This window comes from Sinocyclocheilus rhinocerous, unplaced genomic scaffold, assembly GCF_001515625.1.
Source record: "Sinocyclocheilus rhinocerous isolate Xijiao unplaced genomic scaffold, SAMN03320098_v1.1 scaffold778, whole genome shotgun sequence".
NCBI classification, from domain to species: Eukaryota; Metazoa; Chordata; class Actinopteri; order Cypriniformes; family Cyprinidae; genus Sinocyclocheilus; species Sinocyclocheilus rhinocerous.
This window is the reverse complement of record NW_015650332.1, coordinates 665,936-678,579: the sequence shown is the minus strand read 5'-3', so window position 1 is coordinate 678,579 and position 12,644 is coordinate 665,936. Positions and strand designations below refer to the sequence as shown.

The 12,644-nt window shown below is 36.5% G+C and overlaps 2 protein-coding genes across 2 annotated transcripts in view; one reads left to right on the top strand and one right to left on the bottom strand.

The window, feature by feature from the left end:
- Positions 1-2,778, top strand: part of LOC107711760 (voltage-gated potassium channel subunit beta-1-like) — a 28,534-nt gene extending 25,756 nt beyond the window's left edge. The window contains exons 7-10 of the mRNA XM_016516808.1: positions 1,601-1,721; positions 1,863-1,925; positions 2,579-2,667; positions 2,743-2,778. Coding sequence (XP_016372294.1) covers positions 1,601-1,721; positions 1,863-1,925; positions 2,579-2,667; positions 2,743-2,778 — 309 coding nt within the window. The remainder of the gene's footprint in view (positions 1-1,600; positions 1,722-1,862; positions 1,926-2,578; positions 2,668-2,742) is intronic.
- Positions 2,779-4,913: 2,135 nt separating this feature from the next.
- LOC107711770 (translocon-associated protein subunit gamma-like) lies at positions 4,914-6,837 on the bottom strand. The gene is made up of 5 exons (XM_016516816.1): positions 6,587-6,837; positions 6,137-6,263; positions 5,902-6,000; positions 5,293-5,424; positions 4,914-5,202 (listed from the first exon to the last, which is right to left on the bottom strand). The coding sequence occupies exons 1-5, from the start codon at positions 6,717-6,719 to the stop codon at positions 5,136-5,138; spliced, it is 558 nt and encodes a 185-aa protein (XP_016372302.1). The 5' UTR covers positions 6,720-6,837; the 3' UTR covers positions 4,914-5,135.
- Between the last annotated feature and the right edge of the window lie 5,807 nt (positions 6,838-12,644).

The window sequence follows — 12,644 nt, the reverse complement described above, 5'->3', positions numbered from 1 at the left end:
TCATAAGGAATTTCAGTCTGTTCTCTGTCGTCGAGGTGGGGGAAGTCAATCCAAAGAGCTTGTGATTGCTATCACTGGTTACCATGTGATGGTCACGCCGTGCATCTCTTTTGACCATTAATCTTAATTACTTGCTCCAAAATTGACAATCTCCTTGGAATTGTCAATAAGTGTTCTTTTGTTTAAATGCTGTGAGCTACTCAACGCTGCTCGTTGGTTCAGGCTTGTGGCGCCAGGATCTGATTTACGACATCCTGTGTCTTGGGCCTCTGTGGAATTTGGCTCCTCATGTTTCAACCATGTTTTGACCAAATCTTAGATTGTCTGATTCGGTCTGATATCCTACATCCCATAGACTTTCATTACTTTTGTACAATAAGAGTTATAATGTGTGCTGCTGTCTATCACTAGCAAAGCTTAATGACTATCCTAGGACAACTTGACAAAATAATGCATACTAAGCAGCATACTAAAACATGTTATCAATGTGCTAAACATGCCAGCAACATGCTCTCAATATACTAATCATGGTAGAAACAGGTTAGCAACATGCTAACAACATGCTAATCATGCTAATACATGATAGCAACATGTTAAATCATGCTAGCAATGTGCTAAATCATCTGTCTAATCTATCTAAACTTTCAAACTTCAAGCTTTTACAACTGCTTCAAACTTTCAGGCTAGGCTTTCTCAAGCCAACTTCTAAGTTTGTTCACAAAGTTTACTCATCTAGTTTTAAATTGAACTAATATTTCACAATATTACTGTTTTACTGTACAAATAAATGCAGCTTTCTTTCAAAAGCATCTTACAGACCAAAATTTTTGAACAGTAGCCTACTGTATATGAGAACACATTTTAACCTTTCAGTCTTGCCTGAATGTGGTTTTATTGTTCACTTTCTACCTATCACCCACATGAAAAAATACTATAGTCATTTATGGTAAATGCTATAGTGTTTTTGAACCATACTATAGTAAAGTACTTGAATTAATTTGTTGTGGTAATTCTATAGTTGCTGTGGTAATATAACAACTATAGTAATATAAACAAATTACTTTACCCAATACGTTTAGAATAAGTTTTCTACAACGTATATTATACTACAATAAACTACAATTTACTGTAGTAAACCTAAAGTATACTACAGTATTTATTACAGTTTATCAGTTACAGTATGCTGTAGCATTCATTAACAATTTGTTGTACATACTATAATATATACAGTATAATAAATTTTACTACAGTATGGTTCAAAAACACTAGTATTTACTATAAATTACTATTGTATTTTTTTATAAAAACGTGACCTTCAGATTGAAGGATAGCTCTTAAGCCATAAAACCCCAAAGATCATGCATGATTCTACGCAGACGCTACAAATAAGTATTTGAAACCGCTGAGAAAACTAGCATTTCTGTAAATATTTGAAACTAAACCAGCAAGTGTAATATCTGCAATATCTGATGGTCCATTGGACAAATTATGAAAGAATGTGCAGGTCATATGTTGAAATTCTAGCTATTACAAATATACTGTACATACTGCATATATTTTGATATGAAAGTGTAATGTAAATATTATTTTCTCTTTCTAGGAAGCATATTCTGTAGCGAGGCAGTTTAACCTGATTCCTCCAGTGTGTGAGCAGGCAGAGTATCATCTCTTCCAGAGGGAGAAGGTCGAGGTGCAGCTGCCTGAGCTCTACCATAAGATAGGCAGGTGTCAATCAATCATCATTTACTCACTCAATCTCAGTGAATATGATACTGTCAAATTTAGAGAATTCATCAGCGAGAGCATACAGCAGCTGCTTATCTTGGTCATAAATATTACCTTGATTCTTTTGGGGATTGTAGGTGTGGGCGCCATGACATGGTCTCCTTTGGCCTGTGGGATCATCACTGGAAAGTATGAAAACGGTAAAATATATATATATTTGTTGGTATTTCTTGTGAGCATTCCTGATGGCAATAGGTAAAACATGTTTATTGCATGCTTTTTAAGAGCCCTCAAAAAACTGTCACTGGTAAAATCTCCTATAATATAATTAAATTGTATATACAGTACAGTTCAAAAGTTTGGGGTCAGTAATTGATTGATTGATTGATTGATTGATTGATTTTATTCAGCCAGGACACATCAAATTATGAAGTAGATTTAATATGGTGTTCATTGTGTGTTATAAATAATCATACTCTTAAACTTATAACCACAAATACGTATTGTGATGTATTATAACTGTTGTTATGATTATTCATGAGTTGATATAACATAGTATAAGTTTTTTTTATAATGCATTATGCATTCATTATAATGCCTTAAGAATACCCTTATAATGTATTATAAATACGGGCTTCATAGAAAGTGTTACCGAAGTATGATTTTTGACCACATAATAGTGTAGTCACAGTATCTCCCAGCAGAGGCTACTGCTAATGCTGCCCAACCAAACACAGCCATAATACCACAATTCAGACTTACTTTTAGTTCCATTTTGCCACCTAATCTCCACAAATTGTAATCTGCTGAGAAGATTGTTTTAAAGACTTCTTTTGTCACTTTTTCTTTCCAGCCTGGTGTCTGCGGAACGAGGGAGTGAGCTCGGTACTACTAGGAACCTCAAATGCAGAGCAGCTAACTGAAAACCTGGGAGCCATACAGGTAAGGAAATGAATCGACTTTCTATGCATCACTTCATTTCCATAAGTTCCCTGACTAATTTCTCTGCACATTCAGGTATTTGATTTTATAGCTCTTGCTTGCCCTACTTGAAAGCCATACTTTATCATGCCCTAGATATTTTAAACAAAGATGAGCTGCTTTACCCTGTAGTATGTTAGAGTGTATAGAGTGTAAGTATAGAGTGTTTAGATGAATTTGAAACTTGTTGGAATTTGGCTTGAGCAAACAAGATGGTTCTGTATAGAAAAAAATAAAGAGTGAAAGTTCAAAGAAACACAGAAGGCTTTATGAGATCCTTGTGTACATAGTGTTACCTTTAGTCTCCCTGCGGGGTGCCTTGATTCTCACCTGCATGAACATTAGGGCTTGCCCATTCTCCCATGGGTCCATGAGTGTAATACTGTGAGCTTTTCTCAATTGTAAATGATGTCTTTTACAAAAAACGAAGAAATCACACCACATGGTGACTATTGAAGGGCACCTCAGTCGTGGTATTGAAGGTGGGAGAGAGCGCTGTACATTCACTCCCCCCACCTACAATCCCTGCCGGTACGAGACTCGAACCCGCAACCTTTGGGTTACGAGTCCGACTCTCTAACCATTAGGCCACGACTTCCCCACTTATCTGAAATAGCGGCATACGTGCGTTTTCTGTGCGTACGTTCATTCTATGAATCACACATACGCATATTTAAGAGATAATCGTAAGATCAAATTTAGGATGGTTCCTGCGCAACATTTTATAAATGAGGCCCCTGGTTCTGTTCCGAAAGAACTGCATGATGAATTGTATTTTAATCATGATCACAATCTCTACTTCTCTTGATTAATTAAGCATATGTGCCTGCTGGTTATTTATCCTGAAGGCATTTCATTTTAATTTGGCATTTGCATTATCTTGCACTGGTAACAAGCCTCCACAAGCTTTCATGGTTGCAGTTGCTGGATGTCAAGAGTTTAAATGCCTCAGAGCTTTTTTCTTAAATCGATACATTTTCTGCTTAGTGGTTTGCTTAATCTTCCCAACCTGACATATTAATACATATCATTACTCATATTAATACAGAAAAACAGAACACAGCTATTAGACAGAAAAAAATATCCAATGATATTTATGTGATACTAATGTCATTATTTTCCTGACTGATAAAATCTGAGTAATGACTAAAAAATTTACATCTCATTCAGTCAAACTGACAGGTATATTTGTAGTGCAACACTATTATTTGAAATCATTTGTTTCAGTCATTTTGAGTTCACCAAATCCAAAGCGCCATCCATAAGTTAAAAGGCAGTAGGTCTTAAAGTGACAGCAGCGTAATATAGGGGGAATAAAGGGCACTTCAAGAAGGGGAACCCATTTATAGGGGCGTTCCGAATAAAGGTAAATCCATTCACTAAGGTCCCTTCCATAAGTCCACTAGAAAATGGTACATGTGATGATCAGGACAGGAAGTAACTTTATTGTGCATGGTCATGTGACCCAGGGTGCTGAATCTTCATGATTCATTTCAAAGCTAGATAGTAGGAGAGTCTGAGTTCACATGTAAACAATAATTCAATAATTTTGTTGTACACAAATTTTAATATAACTAAAAATTTCATATTAAGTTTAAAGATGTCTAATAGGTAGGACATTTGTTTAATAGTAGATACCATTAGGTAAATGTGATTACCTGCAGGATCAAAAGGAGAGACTGCAAGTTTTATAAAGTATGTTGTATAAACATACTCAAATTTAAAATATTTTAAAAACTTGATTATAAAAGGTGTATTTATTTGCAATAATTATATTGACGGCAATAAAAAAATAAATCCTATTTCAAGAACAGCTAATGGAGTGATGGATGCCGTGCTGCATTGCCATGGGGTCATTCCAAGTGAAGATGAAGAGCTTATGAGGAAATGACATTGTATTTCATTGCTCACTTTGCCAAGTGCATTCCAATGAATGATATATATATATATATACACACACACATAGCTTTAATGTGTAGTCAATTAATAAAGTCTAAACTTCTCAATGTTTTATTTTTATTACATTTGATTAATTTTCATGCATTTGCATCTTTTTCTATTGTAATTATTTGTCTTACTGGTATCATAAAAGCCATTATTTACAGCAAAAGTAACTATGTTGTATCCTTAGAACTATTTTTTTCTGATATCTAACATTTTAGTCACATTATCCGCCACATTCCTTTTATTAAAATATGACAAAATACGTGAGTAAACAGTCTTTTATTGGTACAAAACAAAAACAAGAGAAGACCAGACAAAAAAAGGCCTTAACCAATCATGAATTTCATGAAACTTTAACCGATGAAATGATAAACGCCCTCCTAAAAGATAACAAACCTCCTTTAACAAATTGCCTTGCCTGCCCCCACCCCCAATCCTCTCATTTGTTTGTTCCTCAATCTTCTCCTCCTAATGCAATCAGTCTTTTATTTGGACCCTGTTGACAGCAGGGCGATCAGACCTGAAGAGGCACTAATGGACAGAATGTAGTTCCTGTGACAGACATATAAGGTAAACGTTAGACATCTAGACCAATCAATAGGCTTCAACAGACACAAAGACTAAATATTACAGTAAACTTACACTGTTGGATTGAAGTTCTTCAGCAAGAAGAAAGAGGCAATGATGACAATCAAAAGGAACAGAGTGTTGTTGTAAAAGATGGAAAAAGTGGTGGCCTCGTAATCAGCGACCTCATTCTTCTTCCACAGGATCCTGCAACAAAGACTCGCTGTTAGCAACCGAGAACTTCCGAAATGACAGAATGAGCATGTTCTGTAGCATATTTAAGACAGCAGATCAACAGCATCCATATAAAGCATTTTTTGCCATCATTGTCAGCAGTGTTGTCATTTTTATCTAAGACAAAAACTATTAAAAATAACAACAAACAATTCAGTAACGGAAATAAATTAATAAAAACATTACACAAGACTGATGTGTACTTCAACTGAAATAAGCTCAAGTTAAAGTACCAGAATTACTAATATATATATATATATACTAAAACTGAAATAAAAAGAAAAACAAGAAATAAACTAAAGCTATACAGAAATATAAAAACCAAGAAAACGGAAAATATAAAAATAAAAGCTATTTAAAATAATGAACACCATACTATAAAAACATTAAGATTTTGTCAATGACAGCTGACAAACCCATCAGTATTTATCACAATTAAGACTAACATACCTCTCGTCCTTCTCTTTGCGCGACATTTTGCGGTTGTCGGCCTCAGAGAGCTTGCGGGTCACTTCCTTGGACACGGCGTCTTCACGTTTCTGAGCGACTCTGAAAGTAAAAGTACAAAATTATTAACTCAGTCTTCTAGTAAAGTTGACAAAAGCTATAAGGGTCTCGGAAAACAGAGAGAAAAGAAAAAGAATGCATTGAAACCAAGCGTGAGGTTTCATTTAGGTATTCTTACTTGTGCTTGAGGACAAATTTGACGTTCTTGTAAGCAAAGGCAACCAGGTAGGTGCTGACTAGAGTCACGACTGCATACAGCACTGCAGACTGGACCAAATCCATATGCCAGATCCTCCAAAACAGCCCTGTTACAAAATACATATGCAAGAACCAGGTGAGAACAACATAATTTTGCTACTACAATTTATTCACAATGAATAACTTAAGTAAAACAATAACAGTGGTCATCAGAGAGACCACAAATAGTGTTGCATAAACGCTTTAAGCGAGAATCAGCTTAACGTAACACATCTACACTAGAATAGAGTAGAGTAGAGTAGAGTAGAGTAGAGTAGAGTAGAGTAGAGTAGAGTAGAGTAGAGTAGAGTAGGCAGCTCACTTTTGAGGAACAACCTACACGTCAGGAAGAATGCTGAGTCTCATTAGCAGGAACAGATGAGGAACTTACAGATGGGGATCGCGGACACGATTAGCGCATTGCCGTAGAACAGCGCCGTAGATTTGGCCGACAGGTTCCTGCTGAAGTCCTGCAGGAGAAGATCCTCCTCTGACTGCTGTTTGTTGCCGCCTTTGGGTGCCATGTCTCCGGTCTGCGCTCCTCTGCGATTCTTGGCTTGAGTGAAAAGAGAGACAGACACGTATGTGATCCGAATGAATGAAGCGCTTACGCCGCGTCAGCACAAACAGTGACGTAGTATTGATGCGCGCAGAGGCAGAGCTCAAGGAGTCTCGCGGAGCTGCTGCCCTCTAGTGTCCGGGAGGAGCAACCGCATTTACAGCATTAGATTACCCAATAATTAATCATTTCGGTCATAATTTACTCACACTTATGATGTTTCAAATCTATAGGTTGTTGTTTTTGTTTTGTTTTTTGCATCTTGCCATACCAGCTGTAGTAACCGAGTCCTGTCAAACGGAAGAAGAAAAAAAACAAACGAAATTGATTATTATGTCCATACGAGAATCATATGATTTTTTAACTATAAATTTTATAAAATGTATGTTTATATATATATATATATATATATATATATATATTTGAGACGCATGTATATTTGTTGACCACTAGATGGAGACAGATATGAAAGTTTACGGAAAATTAAAGAACGTTTGAGACTATGTACTTTTGTTATTATCTTAGTAGGAAGGAAGTATATGACACTAGTTCAGATTAATCTGAGTTAGTTCACTAACTCAGAAATCGTGCCCTTATAAACAAATTGCCTATTAGATGATAGCCTACATTAGCTAATTTAAACATTAAACATTAATTTTGTTTTATGCTATACATCAAATATTGTTTTTGTTTGTTTGTTTGTTTTTTAGTCTGAACAGTGTTTTCATGTATTCATGCGCCTTTGTTAAATAGTAAACATGTATTATTTGGAAGTATTTTAGAGAATACAAATAGTGATTATGTCCTATTAATTCTTGCTCAAATCTTTATGCATAAAGCCACATTTAAAGGCCCAACTTTTTTCACAAATGTGTATTTGTATATTTTCATTAGATTGGTTCTATATTTGTTATTACGTGCTATAAACATGCACGTTTCAGTCCATAAAAAAAAAAAAAAAAGCTAATAAAAAAATCCTGATCCTATCGTTTCCCAGGACAGGCTGTTAAAAATTGAAAACAAAATGTGACACTGACAGGTTTTCAAGTATTGTTTGAAATTTAATTCGTAATACAACAAAGGTAGACTTTTATTGCTGACTCACAATGCAGATAGGCTTACTGAGACAATGGTGTCTATCTCTGTCTACTTTTATTTTCTCACCTCAACAACGACTGAAGTATCATTCATTTTCTTTAGGGAAGAAACTCAACCTGCCACCCAACCAGCATAAATGTCTGAGAAAAGCAGAATTTTTTTTTTCACAGACATTGCTCTGTGAAGAGAAGTTTGGAACAGATCATTTTTTATGAACACTCAGTTGAGATTTTAGGTAGGCCTACCCTGAAGCTGGTGAATTTTTGTACTCTACATAAGAGAATCAATTACACTCTTTACCACCAAGTCACCTGATAACTTAATGACATTTACATAACGACAACTTTGAGCTGGGTTTGGAAAGGCAGAAGCACAGATGATAAAAATAATAATTGTGAGGAGAGAAAGAAATGAGAATGAAAGTGAACTGAGAACTAGCTGACTGTACACGTCATTGCACAATGGTTGTAGATGATAAAGGAAAGCAGAAAGCACCAGGGAGACACTAGTCCGGGCAAAGTTCAGGTAAACACATCCTGGGTTTCCCCGGTCAACAAAGGGCAGTTATGAAATGGGTGTAGACCTCAGGGTTTGTTTCTTTATTTGACATCAGAATGACTAGCAGCCTAGATCTGGTTTGATCGCATTTCTGGAGAATGGGTGGATCCGTTCAATGGCAGCCAGTTATGCATGTGACGGTGCTTTGATCCGAAAGCACCCGACTTTAAGAGGTCGCATACGATGACTGTGCTGACAGCGTTGTGTATTCTGTCAGTAGCACTTGCTTTTTGTTCTCTTGCCATTTTTAGATCTAGGGCGTATTCAAAATGCATGGCAGGATTTGTAAATGGTAGATTGCCAAATGTAACATTAAAGAAAAAAAAGATTTGTAGTGAACAGGTTACACTATTCAGAAAGACAAATGACAATAGAGAAGAAATAGGAGATCAGAAAACTTGGTTGTGTTAGCCAGGGGTTTGGTTGTGATGACAGAACTTTCATTTTTGGGTGAACTATCCCTTTACTAATCGTCATGCTCATCTGCAGGCATCTTATATTAAGATGCATATAAACATTATGTGCACATGCATTTATGTGTCCGGTGCATATGTATTTTAGATATCTTTTACAGGTGTCTGTAAAGTCGGTAGGCTCCAACATCCCTGTGACCTTACATGAGGATAAACGGTTTAAAGAATGGATGAATAAATGGATGTGTTCCTTAGGAAACAACAACTTGGTGTTTCTAGCAAGGTGGTTTACCGTTTGAGATGCATTAACACCTATTATTTCTTTTCAATAGAGGAAATGTAATGCAAGGAAGGATGCTCGTATTCCTCCTGCTAGATGTGTTTACACATTGAGTGACAATATCTGGGGAAAGTGTTCTGTGTCTGTTTGCTCATATGTCCAAAAGCTTCACTTTTTTTTCCATCTCTCTCTCAAACTGGAAACGCTGTCCCTGACCCACAAATATTTCAGATATTCATAGCATTATAAAATACTGAAACTGAAAGACTTGTGATAAATAAACCAAACAGTCAAATGTACTAGTGCATTTCACTCAAATATTAAACTCAAATGTTATTTGAACATAGTAGTTGATTATATTAATCAGATAAAAATGAGTCACAGCAGAATTTTAGTATTCATGCTTTGCTTCAGACTCTGAAAGCATAGTAAATGTTGAAAATAAGTGTTAATGTTTTGCACGAGATCTCTTAGTGTTTAATGTTCTGTTATGCTGATTTAAAAGGGTTTCTGTTATGAGCTTTTTTGGGGTTACCACTATATTGAGGAGTAAAACCTGTATAGGTCAAGGATGCCAATAGTATGTTCCTGCACAACCGGAGGCTGCAGTTTCAGGACCGCAGTTCTAGGACCCTATTCTTTTGTAACAGCGCCACCTACCGAATTGGATCACTAAAGAGCTCTGGGGCTGGAGCCGACACTGGAGCGAGCTCTGGGGCTGGAGCCGACACTGGAGCGAGCTCTGGGGCTGGAGCCGGCACTGGGGCTGGAACCGACACTGGGCCCACATGAACACTTGGTGGGCTAGCCACATTAACGTCCTTTGGGCTTGCCACATTAACGTCCTTTGGGCTTGCCACATTAACTGCCGGCTGACTTGAATCGGGAACTGCTGGCTGACTTGGTGGTGCCGCGGACGGCGGCAATAGTATGTTCCTGCATAACCGGAGGCTGCAGTTTCAGGACCGCAGTTCTAGGACCCTATTCTTTTGTAACAGCGCCACCTACCGAATTGGATCACTAAAGATGGACGACATGGACAGCAATCAGAGTGAGTAACTTTACCGATTTTCAATTAAGTTTTATTTTATAACTTTAAAACGATGCCAAATTTACGTAGCCAACGTGAGAACTGCTAAGAAATAATAATGAATTCCCGATTGCTAGTTTTATTGATTATTACGATGTTCCTAATTCGTGGCAATGATTTAATTAAGCTAGACCTTGTTGACATACTGACTACAATAAGTAAATCTAGCCAGCACATTAATTAAACTTAAAAAGATGATAAAAGCATGTTGATGTGAGATGTGTCAGATTTACCTGTAGCTTACTGTATTAGTGTGAAAACTTGTTTGATACTCATTGTTTTAGTATATTAAGTATAAATCATCTTTCATAATTAAACTAGGCTCATTGCTTGGTTGCACCACAATATGTGTTATTAGCCTGTCCTTTTGGCAGTACTTTAGATTAATCTGGTTGATGTTTGAAAGGCATGGTCAGCGGTTTGCCTTCTGGACTGATGAGGCCAGAAACTTGCTCCAAGGAACTCTTCAGCCAGTGTACAGAGTGCTGTCTCAGAGGAAATCCACATTCAGGCTGTCGATGACCACACCGCAGAGGTAAAGAGACTGCTGGACTTCATTGTAAAGTTACAGGGAGGGATCTGAGGAGTGGCTGGCTGTAATTTAGTGACTGCAAATGCTGATTTCATTTGATTCCATCTTTATTATACCTGATAATGAGCTAGTTAAACTTAAGGGGGCTAATCAATATACAGTATATTTCAAGAAACTAAGACTTAAGGTCACTTTTTCAGTGGTTTAAAGACTGTGTTGTGTAAATTCATTTAAATTTAAAATTAACTCAAAGCAGGTATTACACACTTTGTAATTAACATCTGATGCATTTATAAATCAAAAATCACAATTGAAATAAAAAATTTTTTTTCCTGAGATTCAATATCTTTAACAACATGTACAAACATTACTACAAACTAAAACCACCAGGGTCCTAGAAATGCGGTCCTGAAACTGCAGCCTCCGCTATATTATCCAATTCGTTAGGTGGCGCTGTTACAAAAGAATAGGGTCCTAGAACTGCGGTCCTGAAACTAGCCTCCGGGTGTGCAGGAACACCCTTCTCCAAGGATGGGCCAAAGAATGATATGATTCTTTGTTTAAAAAGCAGTAATAGCACAGTTTTTGCAAGTTACAGACTTGTGTGGTATTGCAAGCAGTTAACTACAAGATGTTTGAGTTCATTTAATGTTTCCATTTTTAATAGATTCAACTAATACACAACACAAGAACACAAAATATTTAAGTGGAGTGTTTAACTGTATATATTAAGTAACATTCTTGTTTACTGAACTCAAATGAAATAAGTTTATAGTAATCTGTTTCTTCAATAATTTCTGTAAAAATATTAAATGTTTTCTAGGATTCTGGGCGTTTTCCATGGCATTTCTATGTCATTCTGTGCAGAGTGATTGTCTGTGCTTTGATATGCAGTTGCTAGGTTAACTGGTAACTGTTTTATCAAGGTGGTTTTATCAAGTTTTATCATCTGCAAGACAAAATCCTAAGACAAAAATGCCTAATTTCTCAAAAAATAAAAAAGCACACATTTCCTCAACAAAAAGTACAATTTAAGGTATCATTCATGATGTTACTCAAGAACTGCATCCTGTTATGGAAGTCAATACTAAATCAGAATCTCAAATGGCTTTTTATTTGTAATAAGGGTCACAATGTTCTTCAGAAGAACAGAGCACATGCTTAGCCTGAGGCCAAAGGCTTGAAGGCTGCCAAGGCCGCTTGCAAAAACAAACAACAGAAAGAGAGGGAAAGAAAACCTCAAGACATTGACATTTTGTCAGGAGAGGAAAGCTCATTCATCTATCTGCATCTGAAAGGTCACTGTGTTTTGTGTAGCGTCAACCCTGCGTGTGAAGAACACGGGAGATGGAAAAACAAACGTGGTGTGACCACTCAAAAAACAAAAACAACACAGCAGGGACTCCAACAAAAAGCGGAGGTGGAGGGTTAAATAAAAAAATAAAAACTCAGCTGCTCTTTGGCTTTAAAACTGACCTTTTCATCTAAGGAAAGACCAGAACAAATACTGAAGAAGAGACAGAAAGAGAAGGAAATAATGACTGCTGAGTTAGCTTGACATTACGGTCATCAAAGTTTGTGTGCCCAAAATGACTTCACCGTTTGTGCATCTTTGAAGATACATGAGGAAAGAACATATGGTTTTGTGTGAGCTATTATTATGTGACCAATATGCTGAACAAACACATATTGTGCACAAACAGACACATGCAGAATTCATGTGACTTCATATGGCAAAAAGACTGGGTTGGAAAAGTAAATATGATGCTATGAACTAAATCACAGCTAGGTTTATAGTGTTTTTTTTTTTAAGCCTTCCAGTTTGAAACTACTTCAATGTGACTGTGTGCAAATATGTGAAAAAAGAGCATAAATAAGTACACCCCATTAAACATAATGGTATATTTCTTTATATATAT

Coding starts and splice junctions, on each gene's coding strand:
- LOC107711770 (XM_016516816.1), bottom strand. CDS start 6,719: ATGGCACCCAAAGGCGGCAACAAACAGCAGTCAGAGGAGGATCTTCTC. Junction 6,264..6,586: donor CGTGTCCGCGATCCCCATCT/GTAAGTTCCTCA, acceptor ATTTTGTAACAG/GGCTGTTTTGGAGGATCTGG. Junction 5,203..5,292: donor AAGAACTTCAATCCAACAGT/GTAAGTTTACTG, acceptor TGTCTGTCACAG/GAACTACATTCTGTCCATTA.